The sequence below is a fragment of the Furipterus horrens genome, unplaced genomic scaffold (assembly GCF_987537825.1).
Source record: "Furipterus horrens unplaced genomic scaffold, mFurHor1.1.pri manual_scaffold_1, whole genome shotgun sequence".
NCBI lineage: Eukaryota > Metazoa > Chordata > Mammalia > Chiroptera > Furipteridae > Furipterus > Furipterus horrens.
In genome coordinates this window covers 150215334-150236121 of record NW_028327171.1, presented here as the reverse complement: position 1 = coordinate 150236121, position 20788 = coordinate 150215334, and the positions used below count along the sequence as shown (strand labels likewise).

General features: G+C 38.1%; 1 protein-coding gene across 1 annotated transcript; it reads left to right on the top strand.

Moving 5' to 3' along the window:
* Positions 1-414: 414 nt before the first annotated feature.
* On the top strand, positions 415-2076 carry RPRM (reprimo, TP53 dependent G2 arrest mediator homolog). Its single transcript, XM_090267465.1, has one exon. The coding sequence runs from the start codon at positions 845-847 to the stop codon at positions 1172-1174; it is 330 nt and encodes a 109-aa protein (XP_090123591.1). The 5' UTR covers positions 415-844; the 3' UTR covers positions 1175-2076.
* Positions 2077-20788: the final 18712 nt, after the last annotated feature.

Genomic DNA, 20788 nt, shown 5'->3' with positions numbered 1-20788 from the left:
CTGTTTTCCAGTAGCTTCCTTTCTCCCTTCCTTCTTTCCTTCTTCCCATCCTTTGTTCCTTCTTTTCCTCCTTCCCTCCCTCCCTATTTTTCTTTCTTCCTTAAATATTACTTTTAAAAACTACACCCTGGTCAACCCTACTCCACTAGAAATCCCTCTGAGTCAGGCACAGGCGGCCGGCCAGTGCTTTCGCAAGCACCACCTGGCTCATGCGATTCATTGATTTATCGCCACTTTTCATGCGCGCAGAAGTGAGAGGGGCGGGAGACAAAGAGCACCCAGAGCTGCTGTGACCCAGTTCTTCGGAAAGTTTCAGCTGGTTGCAACCTTCCCGGACCCTGAACTCGTTAACGATCGCATCAAGCCAGAAAAGTACAGAGACCCTCCCTAGCCTTGGGAATTGGAAAAGAAGTGAAGCAAGAAAAAAGCAAGACCAGGAGGTTCGCTTCTTTGCCTCCCCACCGCCCAACAACAGCGGGAGCAGAGCCGCAGCGCTGCCGTAAGGGGCCGCTGTGCGCTCAGACCAGCAGCCCCGCCGCCGCCCGCACCTCCCACGTCCCTGCTGGCCCAGCGCCGTCAAATTCCAACAGCCCCCAGTCGAGCGAGGGCCGGAACGAGCACCGCCCGCGTAGGAGCAGACGGCGCAGACCAGCCAGGCTGCGGCTCCAGTCGGAAAGGCTCCTGGGAAACTCCTACAGTCCGGACACTTCGGAAAAGAGAGAGGTAGCAGCCCCCACGCGCACAAGTCTGCAAGTGAGTGCTCAGCTCGGCACCTGTTCCTTTCGCGCCACCGCCTTTCCATCCCTCGGACCCGCGCCACCCGGAGTGCCCGCCGGCTACGGCGATGAATCCCGCGCTGGGCAACCAGACGGATGTGGCCGGCCTGTTCTTGGCCAACAGCAGCGAGGCGCTGGAGCGCGCGGTGCGCTGCTGCACCCAGGCGTCCGTGGTGACCGACGACGGCTTCGCCGAGGCCGGTCCGGACGAGCGCAGCCTGTACATCATGCGCGTGGTTCAGATCGCGGTCATGTGCGTGCTCTCGCTCACCGTGGTCTTCGGCATCTTCTTCCTCGGCTGCAACCTCCTCATTAAGTCCGAGGGCATGATCAACTTCCTGGTGAAAGACCGGAGACCGTCTAAGGAGGTGGAAGCGGTGGTCGTGGGGCCCTACTGACCGGCCCTCTGGCCCCCGCGGCGGCCACCCCACACCTGCCCACTTCGCCAGCCCGGCCGCGCCCCCTCACCATCCGAGACTGGGCGAAGAAAACCTGTCGGAGTCAATTCTTTATCTCGCCTTTTGCCTTTCGGGACTAAGCGATCAGTTTCTCGCTCGCTCTTTGGAAGTCCCCATGCCTGGCCGTAGGAGGAGAGCGCCCTGCCTCTGGACTCCGCCACAAGTGGCAAGAAGAGGGCAATTAGGGCGCAAACTTTGGAAGCTGCCGCCTAGCTTGGGATGAGGGGAAACCGACTGGGCGAAGGCCCTTCTCCTCCCGCAGGTGGGCCAAGCTCTAGGGGTAGGTGGAAAGGGTGGGAAGGGGACAGTCCCAGCGGCACTGAGTGTACGGGGGGCCTGTGAAGTGACCCATGTATATGGCACGTAACAAAACTCATGGGAACACACAGATCCGTGTCCGGATTCGCGCACATTCTCTCCAGCTCCTCCTGGCCCTGGCGGGAGAGGCGATAAATACCTTTGATTGATTACAACTTGCCGTTTTAAGGGATTTTTGTGTTTGCTTGAATATAAATATTTGATAAGTCTTTTTCTGCCCTAGTGGCCTGTTTGCCTGCCTGGGAGTTAGAGTTTTGTCAACGTGGGAAAAGGGGTGGGGTGGGGGAGGGGAAGCCTGAGAATGTGAACCGGGTGAGTTGTTTCTTTTATTGCATTCACAACTGGACCTCTGCGGGGCGGCGGGCTTGGCGTCCCAGCTGGCCCGGGGAAAGACCCTAATAGAACTCGTTTGTAGCTCGTGACTGCACGATTTACGCCACAAAAGTGCTCTTGATATTCGTGACACTGTTTTGACCCCCTCCCCTTGTTTAATGTTTCCTTAATAAATGCAACATTTAAGTGTTTTTGTTCCTGGCCTCCTGGTGGTCATTCTGCGCTCCCCACAGAAGGGAACGGGCGTCGCCGAGGAGTCGGGTTGCTGGTCCGAGAAATTCGCTTTAGAGAGCTGTGATTCCACTCGTGGGTCCTACAGAGGGGACGAGGTGGGGACGAGACAGAAAGGCCTAGAGGCCAGCGTGACATGGCCAAGCCTTAGGCATAGGAGCCATCTGGAGGCAGAATCCTTTGTTTTATCGTGAAGTTAATATTTTATATTTCATTTAGGCCCAGCTTTCCAGCCAGTCGAGACAACCGGAGGTCCCAATGGGAACATTACACTTCCCTCCAGGTCTCTGGCGGGAACACAGGATTGTGCCGCTAATTGAAGGTAGAGACGGGCATGGCCAGGCTTCAGTGAGGGCGTCTTTCCCCTGACCGACGTCAGCAAGACAGCGTCGGGATGCTGCTCAAAAAAAAGAAAAAAAATAATAACAATAAATAATTTAAATGCGAGGGAAAGTAGCTGCTAAGAAGTACATAGTGACGCTAATTCTCCCTGGGGCAAACCACTGTTAGGAAAACATGGACTGCATTATCTTTGCCATATTACCTATGTTTTCTAGTAAAAGAGTGAGATTTTAAAAGGGGCCTGCCTGCTCTTGAATTTAGAGTAATTAGGTCCAAGCCAGATGGAAAGGTTCAGAGGGTTAACGGAAACTCTGAATCTCAGAGATGAAGATTACAACCTAAACTGAGAAGGTTGCAACAGAGTGGAGCTACAGATGGTACTGGGTACAGTTAGGGCTCAGAAACTGAACGGTTTTGAAAAATAAGAGAAAACTGAGAATGTGAAATTAACCCAAAGGATACAATAGCTTCAAGCTTGAATTCGACAAGAGGTTTAGAGCAGTTTATTTTTATGTCTTGGTTAAGATTCTAAATATTTTGAAGACTATAAATGATCCTCTGCTATGCTATAGCAATTAAAGACTTCATAGTAGCAGATACAAGACTAAAAAAAGTGAATAATAAAGTGTCCCATTGCTTGGGAAGAAGCACAACTGGTGTAAACAAAGCCAGTGACTCAAAGAGTTAGGATCAAAAGGTTTGAGTGTCCTTTAACATCCTGCCCACTATTACATGTCTGTTTCATTCTGAAAGGAAATCTTGCCTGGAATTATGACTTAAAATAATTTTTTGAATGCTAAGTAGTATCAGGCATGAACAGGATTTTGATATTTTGTCTGTTGTTCCTGTCTTCAGCAGGTAAAGGTTTACTTGTCTTTTGTTTGCTTGTTTTGTTTTTGGGGAGGGGAGCAGGGTCCACATGTCAAGGGTAAGTCACATGAAGGGCAAATGTTTAGGATAGGAAATGGAGACCTCTTATGTTGTAGTTCGTTTCTGTGACACCCAGTTAACCTGCTGCCTCCATGTTTCAGAGGGAGAAGCACAGCAGAACCAGTTGGCTCTAGGACAGACCAGACATTTAAATTAAACTCCATTTTGTTTTGTTTTTTTGTGGCTGCAAAAATCTGTGGAGGGTCCCTTTTTTCTACAAATGAATTAGCCACCAGTGAATTCAGTGCTATGAGGAAATTGTGGGATCAAAAATCAATCACCTAGAGTTCGTGGGACTCTTGCTTTGGGCTCTGCTATGTGCAAGGTGCATGCTTGTAGCAAGTTTCAGACACACAAATGTTTCACACCTACAGGTAAGTTATTGTTTCTGGAAAACAGGTTTCTGTTTAAAGTCGAAATCCTGCAAGTTGAGAGGGTCTGCCCAAACCCTACTGTCTTCCTCCTCCATCACTAACGTGTCCATCCGTGTTCCTCTAAATACTTCTTCACGCCTCTTTTCCTTCCCCTGCACCTCAAAAGCAAAATTCAGTTTCTTTTTATCTCAACAAACCAGATTAATTCCCCTACCCCAAGAAATTGTGACTGTCAGACCAGAACCTGCAACATTTAGTCCTTACGTAGAGAAGATAGGTGAACAGAGCTCTGTAATCCATGACAGGAAAATGCACAGTCTGAAAATATCATAGCTCTAGGGACTTTCCTGCCAATAACTTTTCTCTACAGGCTTTGGATCCATTTGTTACTTAGAGAGATGCCAAGTGGTTCTGGTTTTTATAGATGAGGCGATGTGTACAAGAAGCTTTTTACACTCCCTGTTCCCTGTGGCCACACAGCAGCCACTTTTTTAGGCCCCCACACCACTCCCTGTCTCACTCTGCCTTTGAGTCTCCTTTCTCCTGATTCCAACAAATGCATTAAATTGAGCATCAATCCTTCCCCATAGACATGCTACAAAAAAGTGAGTTTTAAAAATCACTCTCTGGGTTTCACATAAGAAAACAATGTCAGCTTTAAGAGACTGGGAATTGAGAAGAATAAATGAAAACAGGCAGATTTTTATCATTCCATGCTTAAGTCCACCATTTGGTCAGTAATTAGTGGGAAAGCCTGACAGAGAGGGAGAGATGGCTTCCTGTAAAAGCTTGCTACATCTGACTTAGCCCAGGGGGAAGTATCTGATACTTCCTGAATCTCTTCTGGAAAAATACCAGAAGCAGGAAGAGGTTTCCATGAGACATAGCAAGTGGATTAGCAGCAAGGCCTAATTGGGTGGCCGACACTTAAGTAGCTTAGCTAATTGCTGATAAGTGGTGTTTTTCTTAAGATTGGTGCTATGAAACTTCCCACTCTCTAAAAAAATGTATCAAGAACTTGAGTGCTGGATACCTTGAACACTGCTTGAGGGAAGTCAAAGCAGAAAAGTCACAGTACTGTATTAAGGCTAAGGTCACACTTGTTCCCAGTGGATGGTCCCTGTGCCTGATACCTGATTTCCAAGCCACCTTGGCCTCCCATTGGATCCTGGGTCAGTCCTGTTACTGTGTCTGCCTGCACTAGTTCAGAGTGAGGGAGGAAAAGGCACACTGGAACATAATGTAAGAACATTTGGTTCTGGTCTCTTAAGTACCTGAGTGGCCTTATCCCTAAAATAAGGAAGATGGATTCTAAAACATTCCAATTCTAAGTTTCTATCAGATTTGGCTAACATTTTCTTGTCTCTTAAGATGCTTTTTAGTCCTCTTCAATAGGTAAGTTCAAAATATATTTTATCATTCCAATCGTAGTCCTCCAGGTAAAAATTCCCACCCCTTAAAGTCAAATGCTTCTCGACTCAGGATACGTTATTTACAATAATCAAAGCAAAATTTTAGACACCTACCCAGGACTAGGTAAATAGTAGTTTCTAAGCTGATGGATCACACATCATCTAAACAGTGCCTTAAATATCCCAGATCTCTGTGTTCTCATCAGATGAAGCAATGAAAGTGAAGCCCAGTGAACCGGGAAGCAAGTAATCAGAAGTGATTCCCATAGGTGTAGGCACGTTCAGACTAATATACACTGTTGTTTATGGAAACTTCTTGTGTATTTGAAGACTAAATAACAGCCAATTTTTCTTCCCTAAAGCATTTTCCCCTTTGAGCTTCTGCAACAGTGAACAGCAGCTGTTCCGCATGCAGTTTAGAACCTTCCTTAGCCCTGGCTTATTACACTTGTCACTTTGGGGAGAGGGGATTGCAATGCTAGAAAAGGATTTCAGGGTTCGGTTTGTTCTCTAAGACTCAAACCTAATCTGAAAGGCTGTTGAAGCAGCAAATCTACAGCAATCCCCCAAACAGGAATCAATAAATCTGTTATCTACCTGCCAAATCCCATTTAGATATATGCACAATAGCTAAAATGGAACATGTTAAAGTCAGCTCCATCAGTAGCAATTGTTTGCTAATGTCTGAATTTAAATGCTCAATGGTTAATTGCTTCCATGGCCCATCTCATTCTGTCCTTTTGTCAGATATTTTTGTATTGTTTTAAACCCTTAACATGTTTGAAAGTCCAGGGTTAATTTTATAGCATCAGCTTAGATTTTAAAAGTTTTGTAATGGGTAGTTTAGGGGAAAAAAATTAAGTATATGATATCGGCAAGTCATAAGTCATTTACAGTGGTAATAAAGTAGTCTGAATGTATTATTTACATTTGAGAAATTCAAACTATTTCAGAGGTTCTTCTTCAAGGACTTTTTTATTTTTTTGTCCTTTCTTTTCTTTTTATTTTATTTTATTTTATTTTTTGGTTTTTCAATTACAGTTGTCCCATTTTTCCCCCATTGCTCTCCCCCACCCAGCCCACTCCTTCTCCCACAATCATATTCCTCCCCGTTGTCCATGTTCATGAGTCATTTATACACGTTCCCTTCAAGTACTATTGTAAGGATAATTAGATGCATTTAAAAATACTTCTTAGTAAGCTTGCAAACAGTGGCTTACTTTTAACCCAAATAACAATATATACTAAATGACAATAAAGAAGGCATATTTTCATTTACTTGAATATTCATGTATATTTTGAAGGGGTGATAGGTAGTTTTCTTCTAAAAATATGTAACTTATTGCTTGATGAAATATTTTGAGTGGGTAAATGTGGACACAGAGTGATCAATACATAAAAAGTGAAGTCATCTGTGATAATGCTGCAACAAAACTCTGCCCAACCCCCATTTTAAAACTGGTTTTCATTAGATAATATTTTCTTATCTCATTTCAAACAGATAGTGCTTGCAAAGCACTCATATTTACAAGGTACATTATTACAACATATTACTGAAAAATTGAGGTAGTTCCTATTCATATGCACCATAAAACACAGGCACAGATAAACCCACATAATGAAAGCATATGACCTACCTACATGAGTCAAATAAAAAATTTCTCCTGTTACTATTTATGGCATTCATAGTGATATGAAAATACATACATAATTATGCTATAGTCTACATGCTGGCATGGTTAATTACAGGGAGAAATGTAAGTTTTTCTTTTGATTTTTTTTTTCTTATTTACCTTCCACCTCACCATTCCTCTCTCATTAATTACTCTTTCCCTTGCCCACATCTGAAGATACACTACCCTGAAAGAGTCATTGATTTTTACCCGACTAAGACTCCAGATGTCTGATTGCTTTGGGAAATGAATTCCTCTGGGATCCAAAGTGTCTCTTTTGCTTTATTTATTTTTCTATAAATTGAGCAGGATCATGTAGTTCATATTCTAAATAGTATTGATTAAGGCAGGTACACATGCACACACTAACATCCTTTGTTTCCCGTATTGTATGATGACATATATTCCTTCAACTGCACACTAAAAGTAAGCATCACATATGCCCCAGTTCTTTATTTTACACTATTTATTTGCTTATAATAAAACAATGTATAGAAAATGTTGCAAGTAAATAGTTCCAAAGTGTTCAGTAAATAAGATTTATATGGGGTGCCTGGAGTCTTACATCTATATCCTGAGATTCTTCATCTAAAATTGAAAAGAAAAAGAAGCTAAAATCCCAAGGGACAGAAAAGTCAAAGATTATATATTGTACAGTCTTGAAAAATCTTTAAACACTAAGTTAAGAGAAATGAGATGGAACCCTAAATATATGATCAATGAAAACAAAAAGAGCCTAGCAGATTAAGTCTCTAGAAAAGTACAGGCAGATTTTGAATTCTCAAAACAGTGACTAGGAAATTTTACATTTACAGGACTTAGTGAGAGGATCCAAGACTACCAAGTAGAAAATCTAAGCAATGTGAGAGGATGTGGAAGAGTGGGGGTTCCTTCTCCATTGCTCTCTTCTCTGCGGAATCTTGGCTAATTGCAAGCATCCTATTAGCTAGCTCAATTTTCCTACGCTCAAAGGTCAAAAAAGGCCTTACCATGTCTTATCTTTATCATCAATAAAAATTTATTATTTAGTATCTATTATAGGCATGACTGCACTAGGTACTAATGTAAACCTTGGGAGATGAGTGCAAAGTGTCATGGAATTTTAAAAAGGTCTTCTATGATTCCACCCTTGTCTTCTGCTTATTTTATTTTCAGATGTCTTGGAGATCCAGCAGTATGAGACACACACACTTGTGACTTTTCCCCTTACAGGTGAAGTACTCTATATTATAATTAATGTGGGGACCTGAATTACTCAAACAACTTAATTTGGATTTTCAGGCAGCATACACTGGCTTGTGATACATTATGTATTCAAGCTCAAGATGAGCATGTTATGGGAGGCCTGAAGAAAGTGTTCCAAATGAATATCTTGAAACTACCTATATTTTTCCACAAATTCAGCTCAGGGACAATATTTTACTTATTTCCCACACCATGAATTGTCAATAACTGAGTAATTAACAAAAGGATCAAGTGTGAAATTCACACCTCTACATTCCATTGATGAGCTTTGTGAGAAAATGATATAATCCTTGTATTAAGTTACATAAAAATCTTCTTAATTCATTAAATAGTCAAGCTGGCATGGGATGTATTAATTAAGACTCTTTTGGTTACATACAATCAACCTAAACCCAATTCAAACTAATTTTAAAAAGAAAACTGAGTTTACTTGTGTGACGTCAAGTCCAAAGATATAGGCACTTCAGCTATACAATGAGAAAAAGAAAAGAATTCCCCAAGCCCAAGGTTGCATCTTATCAGCTTAACATTCTAGCAGAAAGAACCTCTTTTCCTGGGTGAATTCTGGCCCAGTTTGGGTCATGTGTTCATCCTAAACAAATTTCTGTGACTGGGTTAGGTGCAGCAAGAAGGGTGTACTTGATCAACATACCTCTGTGGTGAGAAGGGAGAAAATGAGAAGTCAAACCACAAGGCCATGAGTCCTCACATGAGAAAGAGATTTTATATATTATCAGAAGAAGCAATAGGCTGCTGGATGGCCTACCATTGTCACCTAGTTCAATGAAACCAAAGCCTAGAGAGATTGAGTATTTTACCCAAGATCCCACACAGCCAGCCAGTGATCGAGCCAGTAATGGGATCTATATCTCTCAACTTTTAATTTATATTCCTTTAAAAACTATATAGTCTATCAACTATCTTTCAGAAAAGGTTCACAAGCCTTTTATAATTTCTTTCAAGATCCTCTGTTTCTGAGCTGATGTAGCTCCAGTGCCCTAGACTATAGCCTGGATTTCTGGGGCAGGCATTGCCAAAACCTGTACCTGAAGATGTGAATTTCTAGCGGTTATTTTGCATTTTTGTTTGTAAACTCATCTGTTCTCCCTATACCTGGCTAGGCATAAAAATATTTTTGAGGTGAGATGAAGTTTTTGTTGGCTTTGGATAATGGAAGTATAATGATACATTTTATGTTAAAAAGGTCTTTAATATAATAAATTATTAGAAAACATTAAGAAGAGTCATTCAATGCAGGACTTCTCTTCTAAGCCTCATGACTTTCCATGAGATGGATAAAATATTTTTCCTTTCCCAAGTTGATCTGAGAAACTCACTTCAGTGGAACCTCCTTTTTTTGAAACTGCTGCAGCCCTGTAAATACACGCAATATTTTATTATCTTTCTTCGAATCCTTCCTTATTCTGTGTCTAAAGTGTCTCTCATCTAAACTAGTTGTAACTCGGAGAGTTGACTTGGCTTTGTTTTCCACATAGAAGCTAAACTGCCATTGTTCATTTCTTTGGGTTTCCAGCTGCTTTGCCTGCTCCACACTTTTGACTTAAAGAAATCACCTTGCTAACCATGAATAGTTGTCTGCAAGTATCTGCTCCCCCACAAGAAACTACTGGTGCACAGCTTCATTCTTATTCACAAGTAGGGAGGGGAGCAGCTGGTGTGGTTGAGAGAGGAAATCTGTCAACCATGAAGACTGGTGTTTAGGAGCTTGTTTCTCCTACAGCTCATCACAACAGGTAAGCTCCTCTCATCTTCAGGCTTCCGACCATGAAAGCTTGAACCTGAGCACTGGAAGCACAATGTTCTCAATAGAGGGCCTCTGCATTTGTAGCACACATAATGGTTTCTAAGGCACATTTGTACCAATATAGGAGCACTTCCTTTTCCTGGCAATATGTCCTCTTTTTCTTGGCATGATGTCCTTCCTATATTTTGATTATTTCTCTTTCAGGAAATGATAACCTTAAAAATAAAAAAAATAAAAAAACAACTGTCAATAGTAACAAGTGGTTGTACTCTAGACATATGTTTTACTTTATGGTTAATCCTTGATTGATTGATTGCTTTATATCCATCCAACAGCTTGATTACCCATGTTTTGCTCAGTGATAGTCTTTGAAACAATTCACTTTGATTTATAATTTCCTAAGTTGCCATTTGTGTCTAGTCTTTTACATATCTTAGTATTTGACCATTGTGGCATAATTCATTACACAGTGGTTTACAAAATCTTGTGCTTACAAAATAGTAAACCATGGACTAACCTGGTTTATTTGAAGAGAGAACTGTGTCCAGACCTATTTAGATCTTGGTTTTAAAGATTAAATATCTTAAGTTTTTAATATTTTCTCAGTAAATAATAAATTTTTTTCTAATGTTATCTCTAATATTTAGAAAATTTATAAGTAGAAACTTTTAGGGATGCCAAAGCAATTAAGTCTGGAAATATAAAACATGTGCTTTTAAATGACAATATATGAAGAACAAAATACTGATATTAAAATTTTGAAAATTTAAAATAAAAATGTATTTTTCTTTTTAAAGAGAATTTACTGAAGGATTGCTTTAGCTTTTGGATAAGCTTGTACTTCAAAATTAAAGTAAATCCACATCTACCTTTTGTATGAGATTGAACACTTGAAATTGAATTTTACTGAATTTTTACTATTGTCAGATGTATTTTAACTCCTTCAACATTATACTTTCATTCTACAAACCAAACAAAGACTTCACTGACTATTGAGATAAAGAAAAGCTGCTCAGAAGATGAACCTTTGCTTTTTAATGTTGAGTTTCATTTCATGCTTAATGTGTTGTAGAGAGAAAGAAAGAAAATGTTAAAAGTGTTCCATGATTCAGTGATTTTTGAGCTAAAAATATTTTCAATTTATGATCCAATGGATTCAAAAGAGTGCTTAGACACTAGAAGAATGCTTTAAGAAAGGTTATATGACCACCAAGGGAAGTGTCATCTTAGAGTGTGGAATACCTGTCATGTAGCAGTTACTTAAGAAAGGTTGAGTGAACTTTTTTACAGTCCCATGTTTCAATGAAATTATACATTAGAATGTTAGGCCATTCCATAAGCTCATCTGATTTTCCTTACCCAATATTTTCAATTAAGAAATGAAAAGTTGTTATTTTAAGAGAATTTTACTTTCATACTCATTCCAAAGCTCTTAATCACAATGAACTATGGTCCTATTTTCTATATTCTCCTCTTACTATTGTTTTCTAATTGAATTGCATTATTGACATGTTGATTTAAAAAATTGTTCATGGAAACTTGGTAGGCATCAGATAAAGTCTTGCTGATTATTGGCATCATCATCCATTCATATGAATAATTTATAATAACTTCCAGAGTTAATCATACTTGGTACTTTGCACATGTTACCTCAAAATCCTTACTACTCTAGAAGTTACTGTTGCCCCCATTGTCCTACATGAGAAAATGAATGGACCTTGAGCGATTAGTAACTTTTCCAAGGTCACATAGCTAAAATGTTCTTGTGCTAAGATATGATCCCAGATGTGTGAATACCACAACTGCAACAGTTGCTACAATACCATCCTACTAATTTTTCTGGTGATAAATTGATAGTAAGGAAAGTTTCAGCTTACCTGCACACGGTGCTTTGTCATTAACAATTTGGATCCACCCCCATAGCTTTGACTAATGATTTCACGTAGAGGAAATGCAAAACAATTTATCATTTTGGTAGATTTAGAGTCTACTAGTATCAGATGGCCTTAGGAGGTGGGAATGTGAATTTTAGGAGGCAATTCAAAATGAGCCTCAACTTATCCAAATATATGAGTATAGCCCTCTTACTTGGAAATATATATTTACATTTTTTGTCTTTAAAGTCCATGATTGTAAAGACCTCTAGTGTTAACTAATATCATGTTGCTGAAACAAGTTTTTATTCAAACTCTGTTCACTGTAGTTTTGATAAAAATATTTTATACTAAAATGTTATGGCTTATTTGCATGATATCAACAAATGTACTTTAAAGTTAGAAGACATTTTTGTAAACTGGACTTGCTTGCAAAAATAATAATTTATTTTATTTTATGTATAATAATGTATGATCCCCATCTAAACACTTTCCACATGTTGGATCACACAATCTTCTCAACCATCTTATGAGGAATCTTTGTTCTCATTTATGAGGAAACTGAGGAGCGGGGAAGAATCTGTTGATTGAGTAAATCTAGATTCAAAAAGATACTGAGAGATTTGAGTAATGGTCTGATTTTAAAAGATAAAATTTAACCTGGAAAAATAATGAGGTCCTGCATTTGGGCCTAAAACAACTGTGCAAATCATAAATATAAAACATGCAGAACTTTTGTTCAAGAATCCTTAGGCAAATCAATAAACTATGGAAAGATGTATCCACCTCTCTTCTGTTTCTTGATTATTCTGATCTTAGAGTGGTTCTGGCCCTGATACCATATTTTTTAAAAATTGTAAACAAATTCAATGTATTCAAAAGAAAGCAACTATACTGGCAAAGGTTTTAAAACCATTTTACATGAAAAGTGGTCAAAAGAACTGGCAGTACTTACTATTGAGGGGAAAAAAAGCCTCAGGTATAATAGGATACCTGTGCTCCAACATCTGAGGAAGTGCCACAAACAGAAAGAATTACATATGTTCAGTATAAATCCAATTAGTAAAACTGGTAACAGTGAGTAGGAGAAACTACACAGAGGGAGAATTCAACTTTTAACTGAAAGAATTTTCTAATGGAGCTGTACAAATGTAACGTAAACCGCCTTTGTAGAAAATGAATTCCCTATTTCTGATGCCTTTCAGCAGATATTGCAGAGGAGATTCAAGAATGACTAGATCCTTGAGGTGCCTACCAGTGTTACGCTTTCATTATGCTAAATGCTTTCCTTTGGGACAGAAAAGCAGGGTACCTGGCAGGTGGCTCCACTGTCTCTTCTGAACAAGCAGCAGCCTGCTCAGGGACTTTGGAGAAGGCCTGCTCATTACAGGATTTGGGCAGAAGTAGCAAGACCTGAGGTACAAATGTGAAGGCTGAATCCTCCTTTCTCACTTGCATGCCTGCCTCTTCTCACAACCCCCGCCCCCATTGTGCTAAAATAATATTTAATTACATCTTGGCCATAAATTTCATAAGTTTCTGATCTCATGTCTAAATGGAACACTCCTAAATGGTTTGTCCAGAAGTTATACCCAAAAGGACTTTAAGATTATTTTACTGAGGCAGGTGCAGACATACCCTCTCAGCTTTCTGGAAATTCAAAGGCTAATTCTTACATTAATCTCCCTACCTCAAAAGGGAAATTAAACTGGCTTGGGGGCACCTATTTATCCCAAACAAAAGAATCCCTGAGGTACAGACTTTCATGGATTTAACAGGATTTTGTTTTCTTACTGTATCAGTAAAAGGTGTTAATGAATAAATCATTTGTTCTAATGCAACACAAGATGTGGTCTCTACCACACTAAATAATCATTTCACTGTTTCTGGGAAAGAAAACTTCATATTTTTATGTCTCAAGGCTTAAGAACACACCCAGAATCTAAGCGTGTAATTATGGCATTGTGTCCCGGAGCCCTCGCAGCACTGCAAAGAACAGTCACTGCCCTGAGGGGTATGAGGTTTTGCCAGTGTCCTGACAAAATTCCAAAATATCTTTCTACAATACTACAGTTTGCTTAGTACATTAGGCCTCCTAAACATTAAGAAAAAAAAAGAAAAGAAAAGAAACATTTCCAAAAAGAGGAATATTTCAGGCTAAACTTCTTCCCAGATGACAAAGGCATTCGTAGTAGACACAGACACATTAGAGTCATGAAGACCACCTTTCTGAATGCAGACTAATTCTGTTCATCTCATTGGGAGGAAAGGAGGTAATAAGTTTTATTGGCCAGAAGACCACTCGTTTATCCTAAAGCAAAATCAGTCCTATTAGAATCGTACCACTGTGCTGCTTGTCCCTGATCCTTGGCACAAGGGCTTAGGTATGGGTTTTCCCATATGTAAGTATTTTTGGCAAAGTTTATAATATTCTTCACATATCACTTCTTTTTATTATGATTTATTTCAGTAAAGAAAATGTTATACATTAACATTGATTAAATATCTTCTTAATGATACAATGTTTTATATTTTATAACAAAAGGAGAAAAATTATGAAATCATAACATGAGTTTTCTATGTTCCTAAGAGACACCACCAGTCTTATTGAAAATGTCCTGACCTAATTTGATAGCATCATGTGACCTCACAGTCCTGTACTCCAAAGTCATTGTAATTGACATTGTCATCTTAGGATCTTGCTTCAATACTCCTTGCTCTAATATAATTTCACGTCCTGTCCTCAGAGTGGCGTTTATTTTGAAATTTTGCCAAGAACACTATCATTCTGAGTGCTAAAGTTTGATTAAATAGAGCCCCAAAGAATGTCTTTCAAAGGATATATTTCACCCAGTTTCCATTTATAACACAAAGTAGCATATGCTTTGAAATGACAACAAACCATCTTCAAATTTAGACTTAAAAATAATAGATAATTTGCTCTTCTACTCTCATCAAGGAGAGGAATGCTTCGTAGAAGGAATCTTGTGGTTTCTCTCCTGGGCACCTGGAGGCACTATGTTTGGGTGGTAGATGATCCCAAACACTTAACATATGTAACTGGTGCCCATGACTTTCCCAGCCAGGCTGAATCTGCAGTCTTGAGACTCTCAACCAAAGGTGCATTACTGCCCAGTTTCTGAACTGATTAGGTATACAGTAGTTACCAGGGGCCAGCTGGTGGGATCTGACTGATCGTACCATAGTATTTGGTATTCTCAAAGTGTTACCTAAATGATCTATTCTCTAGAGAACCCCAGCCTTCTCCCTGAAACTCATTTGTTTGTCTAGCCTATACAGCTAGTTTCTGTCCAAATGTCTTGACTTCTGCTGCAGAATTGGACCAACCCTGATACCCCACCCGAACTTAACTGTCTCAGAGAACTAGAACTTTCTTCTGATATACTCCTAATTATTGTTGACAATCTAGAATTGTGATGCCACCACTGGTTCACATAGAGAATAATGCTGCTTTGAAACTACTATGATTATGTCTCAATAATTATAATATGTGGTCTGGGGTACTTATGATGGTCAGGATCAAGCTCAAGTCAATCATATTCCTATGACCCAGAAATTTGGATGGCTGCTGGCTCTCCTCATCTGGAGCCAAAATTACAGTTGAGTTTGCTTCCCAAATCTAGTTACTTGTTTTCTATTCTTTTCCCATTCCTCTGATCTGCTATGAACATCCAGGATGCTTTCAGTATAGATTATGTATGTAATAGCATACTGACCAATCAATATGAATCAAGAGAAAAAGTAAGAATGTAAGATTGAGAGCTACATCTACTTAAGTAAATCATATATTTCTGTTGCCTGCTCTACCCATGATATATCCAGTGAGATGTTAGGCAACTAACAAAGTATTCAGAAAGAGACTATGTGTTCAGACACAGGGGCCAAGATGATTTAACATGCTATTTTTGTCTTGAATTTGAGAAGCACTAAATACGGCCAGTACTTTAACACACACTTGAATTTTGAGTGGGTCAGCTAATAAAAGCTCTTAACATTACTAAGATATCATTACATTGTTCTTCACTATGTAATGCTCCCACAACATTGCAGGGCAAGGTTAAATTACTTTTTAAATTATTCATTATTCTGTACTCACTGGTTTACTCATCTTTCCCATTAGCTGATTTAAACCAAGAGTTTATTTTATATGGAAGAAAATCCTAAAAGTAAAGAGGGTGTGGTTATAAATTATAATTTTTGAGAAGCGTCTTCCCTCAATATATGTATGAGTTAAAAAAGGACCTTCTGTGTATAAATATTTTATTAAATCTTATGTGCGGCAGGAGAATCATAAGACTGCCAGGACCTTATAAAAAGAAACAGCTACTGTTTATATGCCAGTGATTAAGAATTATGGTTTCATACAGTAATATTCTGGCTTAGCCTATTTATGAGCCAGGACCATCTGGGAAGCTTTACCATTTTCATATTTACAGATAAATATTCCAGTTTCCACTTTTTCCTTGCATGACAAGTCTTTTGAACAGTGACACATTTTAAATCCCTTTGGAGCTCAGTAGTGTGGCTGAGTGAGTCTAATTTGGATTTCATTTCTTTTGATTCTCAGGACTTGGGAAGGTGAGTGTAACATGACTTTGGTTCCTGACACTAGTTGCATAGATTTATTTCAGTGATTGATTAAAGAATCACATGGTTTTTCCAAGCATTGCAACACTGCATCAGTCTTCAAGAGAGCTCTAACTGCTATTGATTCTGGCCTGCTGTCTCAGGAAGAAAATCCTGAAAGACTGCATCTAGCCATTAACAGGCATACGCAGAGTTAATGGTTGCTTCAATTGCTGACCAAGAAGCGGGGGTGGGGGTGTTGGGGGGGTTGGGGGGGCATATGAATAAAAGCAGGTCCAACAATAGCATTTCATAATATTCTTTTTTTTTAAGTCTTGCCATCTATTTTATTTTGTCAATTAATTTAAATTTAAATGCAGAAAATGTGAATGATCACTACAGTCAGTAATTAAAAGGATGCTCACCTTGGCAACATGTAAACTTCTACAGGTAATTTGAGATTTAATTTTACCTTACAATTTTATGTGTATGAGAACAATGTTAATTATTATTTTCTTGGTTATTTTTAATTACAGAAGATCTGCTTGCTGCTGTAAAAACTTCATAGCATGGACATTTATGAGGAAAAAGTGAAAATCTCCACCTGCTCCCTAAAAGCTGTTGGGTGGGAGAGGGATACAATAGTAAGAACTGAGGATTTAAAGAAAGTAAAAGAAGAGCAATTCAGGTGATGGCAGATACACATTTCACTCTAGAAACTCAAGTATTAGAAAATGCTGTATTTTTTCTACAAAGGGTTAAATTATAGTAGGAGGTCCATACTATTGGATAAATTCTTTCCCTTAATCCACCCCACCTCCTTCCTTAGAGTCCGGTCCATAGTAATGAGCTCACAAAGTGCCAAGGCTCTAGGAAAAGCAGTGGTGGCATCTTATTGTCATCCTTGTGTTTCCACTGTGGCATCTGAGATGATTCTTGTTTAATATTATCCGGGTTGGTTGGTTTGTATAGATGTCTCCTTGCAGAGCTTCTGAAAGTCAGATGATTCCTGGTATTTAATTCAGACTGTTCTTGCACTGCAAAGAAGTATTGCAGTCTGGCCTTGGGAGTATGAGAATCATCCACCACTCCTGTACCATCTTGGACTCAGACCCAACTGCCCAGATGTACTATGCAGCCATTTCTTCTCTGGAGAGGGTCCCCTGCTCACTCCTTTCAGGTCTTCGCACCTGCTTACAAGTTGTCACTGCCCTGCCCTGGTCCTGACCTGGCTTTGCCTGAGAATGGCAGCAGATGGAATTCTTAGTCTCTTTCTCTCAAACCCAGTTCCATCAAAATCTTTCAAATCTTTTTCCAAGTCCTGATTTCTTTCCATTTTTTCCAGCATGTTAAACTTGTGAAATTCAAAATTGACTACTTTTTTCTCTTTTCTCTGTGATGTCATTCCTTTTGTGAGACAGGAAGGAGTAAAGTCCAGCTGATTAGAGGAAGGGTTAAGGCATATAAGAAAACACAGTGATGAATTAACAACTGATTTGTCAAAAATATTAATATTAATTATGAATTAAATATTATTAAATATACTAAAATATTTTGAAAAGTATATGCACCATACCTTTGCCATATAAACAGATCTTTTGTTTCTATTTTTCACAAATATAAAATTATTTAAATGTATAGATAAAATTCTGCAAGGTACTGCATTTCCCTTAAACAATGTACTATGAACAACCTTCAAGTGTTATTCTTGGAAATAAGTCCCAAATTTACAAGCAGCTGGCTAAAAATGGTGTATTTATGGCTGAAATCAAATCAGTATACAGCAGTATTCTTGTACCAATTTTTTGTAGTCTGTGTCCACTCTCATTAATCTATTCTATGTATTTAGCACTAGTGTTGTACTGTTGTTGGTTTGTCTTAGCATTTATTCATCCTCCTATAATCCCTATATGTACCATATCTTATTAAATACACATACACACAAACATTCTCTCAAGTTGTTTCTAATTTTTTATTATTTGAACATCACAATGAGCATCTTTGTACATATTTCTATATGTATCTCCAAAGTCTTTAATACTTCTACAGCACAGATAACTAAAACTTGGGCTGAAACATGTACACATTTAAAGTCTTCCAAAGTTTATACCAATTGCACACCCATTGAAAGTATTAACATGCCCTTTTATCCACAGCTTTACTGTCATTAAATATTATATTTTTTAAATTGTTGCCAGTTTTTAGGTGAAGTATGTTGGCTATTATTTTAAATTTATTACTCATGTGTCTAGTATGACAGTCCTTGTGTTTTCTGGACACTTGAACACTTTTTCTCAAATTTACGTCTATTTCACTTTTTGATCTTTCGTTATTAACTTATAGATGCTCTCTGACTGTCAGTGATAGTAATTTTTTGGTATTTTATATATATGGGGAACATCTCCCAGTCTATCACTTATGTGTTTTTCCCCATATAAACATTTTCTATTTCTGAGACATATATATTTATCTTTCTCTTTTTAATGGTTGCATTTCCTGTTAGAAAGTTATAGAATAAATTTGGAGAGTATCTGTACTTTTTCCAATGCTTGAGAGCAGCATAAATAGCATGATAATTACTTGTTCCTTGAAGACTGAGATAAAACTCACCCATCATAAAACCATTACTGTCAAGTGCCTTTGGAGATGGGGAATATCTATGTCTTGTTTATTTTCTCTTATATCCTCTATGGTTATTGATCTATTTGAGTCTTCTAATTCGTTTGAGTCAAATTTATCCTTTATATTTTTGAGGAATACTATCCATTTAGTTCATAGCCTTAAATGCATTGATAAAGAGTTGCTTATGCTTTCCTTTCATTATCTGTTAATTCTGTTTCTGTGGTTATCTTATTTTTATTTCAGGTATCATTTGTATATTCTCTCTTCTTTACTTCTCAGGCATGCAAGAAGTTTATCGGTTTTATTGGTGTTTTCAAAGAAGCAGTTCTCATCCCTATTAATAATGTAATTATTATAGTTTTGTAATTTCTGGTTTAGTATTCATTTCTGCCTTTATTTTTATTATTATTCTTACAGTTTCTCTTTGGCTTAAGAAAATAGTTTTCAAATTGAACACTTCGAGTATTTTCAGGCTTTTTCCTTTTGTAATAAACATATTTACTAGACTAAAATAAAATATACAAGGTGAAAGAGAAACCACCATTTAGATGAAGATATTTTCAATCTGCACAACAAAAAAATTTTAAATCTAAATTATCTAAGACTTATGAGAATAAGAAAAATAATATGAATTGAAATTATTAAAGTACATGAAGAGGAAACAAACAGTCACAAGAAAACTAGTTCAATGCAGCATGGTAAACAGGGAAATGAAAATTAAGACAATTAAATAGTTGTGCACACATCAAATTGGCAAAATAAAAAATGTCTTGACAATATTGACTTAAGGATTTGAGGAATGAGAACTGCTTTTGGTAGTATAAATTGTTGCAACTATTTTAGAGAACAATTTCAAAATGTCTAATAAAGTTGAAGACAGTGTAATCTATGCTCCTGTAAATCCATGTCTGAATAGAGAAATTCTTCACAAGTATCAATATAATGATCTTCTCAGTGTTGTCTCTAATAAAAAATAAGCTAAAAACTACCTGTAGGACTAGTGGTATGGAAATGGATTAAATAAACCAATGAAATATTGTACAGAAGTTAATATGAGTGAATGTTATCTCTTTATGCACCTATCAGTATGACTTAAGCCTGAAGATATAATAGGTATAAAAGCAATCTGAATTTTATCATTCATATACCATGGAGGTAAGTAAAAACAAAATTATACAACTTTGCCACATGGTCTGAGGCCTGAAAGAGCAAGGAGAATCTGCAAACTTTCCAATCTCTGTAGAAAAGATGATGTCTACCAATATGTTGTGAGAAAGCTCTTAAACAAAGCAGGTAAGAAACAAAGGACCAAAGCACCCAAGATTTAGCATCTTGTTACTCCATGCATCTGCAGTACAAATGTCAGTGTGTTGATCTGAAGGAACAGCACACTAGAAAAATTACAAAGAGGCCACAGAATATGCTAAACTTTTGGCCAAAAGAATGAAGGAGGCCAAAGAAAAACATAGGCTGTCCTCTCTAAGAACTTCTACCTGTAAATCTCAGTCCAGTCACAAATGAGATTTTTCTAAGAGTAACAAATAAGTAGAAAGAAAGAAAGAAAGAGAAAGAAAGAAAGAAAGAAAGAAAGAAAGAAAGAAAGAAAGAAAGAAAGAAAGAAAATTATAACCATGCAAAAGTAAGTGAGGGAGTTTATTATGCAGAAGGAACAGTGTGTACAAAGACTCAATGGCAGGGGGAACTTGGTTTGTTCCACTTCTCTTTGAAGATAAAATAAAAAGAAAAAAAATAATAGAGGAGTCAGATGAGAAGCAGTAAGAGGTATAATAGAGCAAGTTGAGGGGGGCATTTTAAGTCAGGTTAAGGATTTAAATTGTTGTCTTTAAA

Bases quoted from the DNA above. Each gene is read 5' to 3' on its own strand.
- RPRM (XM_090267465.1), top strand. From the start codon at position 845: ATGAATCCCGCGCTGGGCAACCAGACGGATGTGGCCGGCCTGTTCTTG.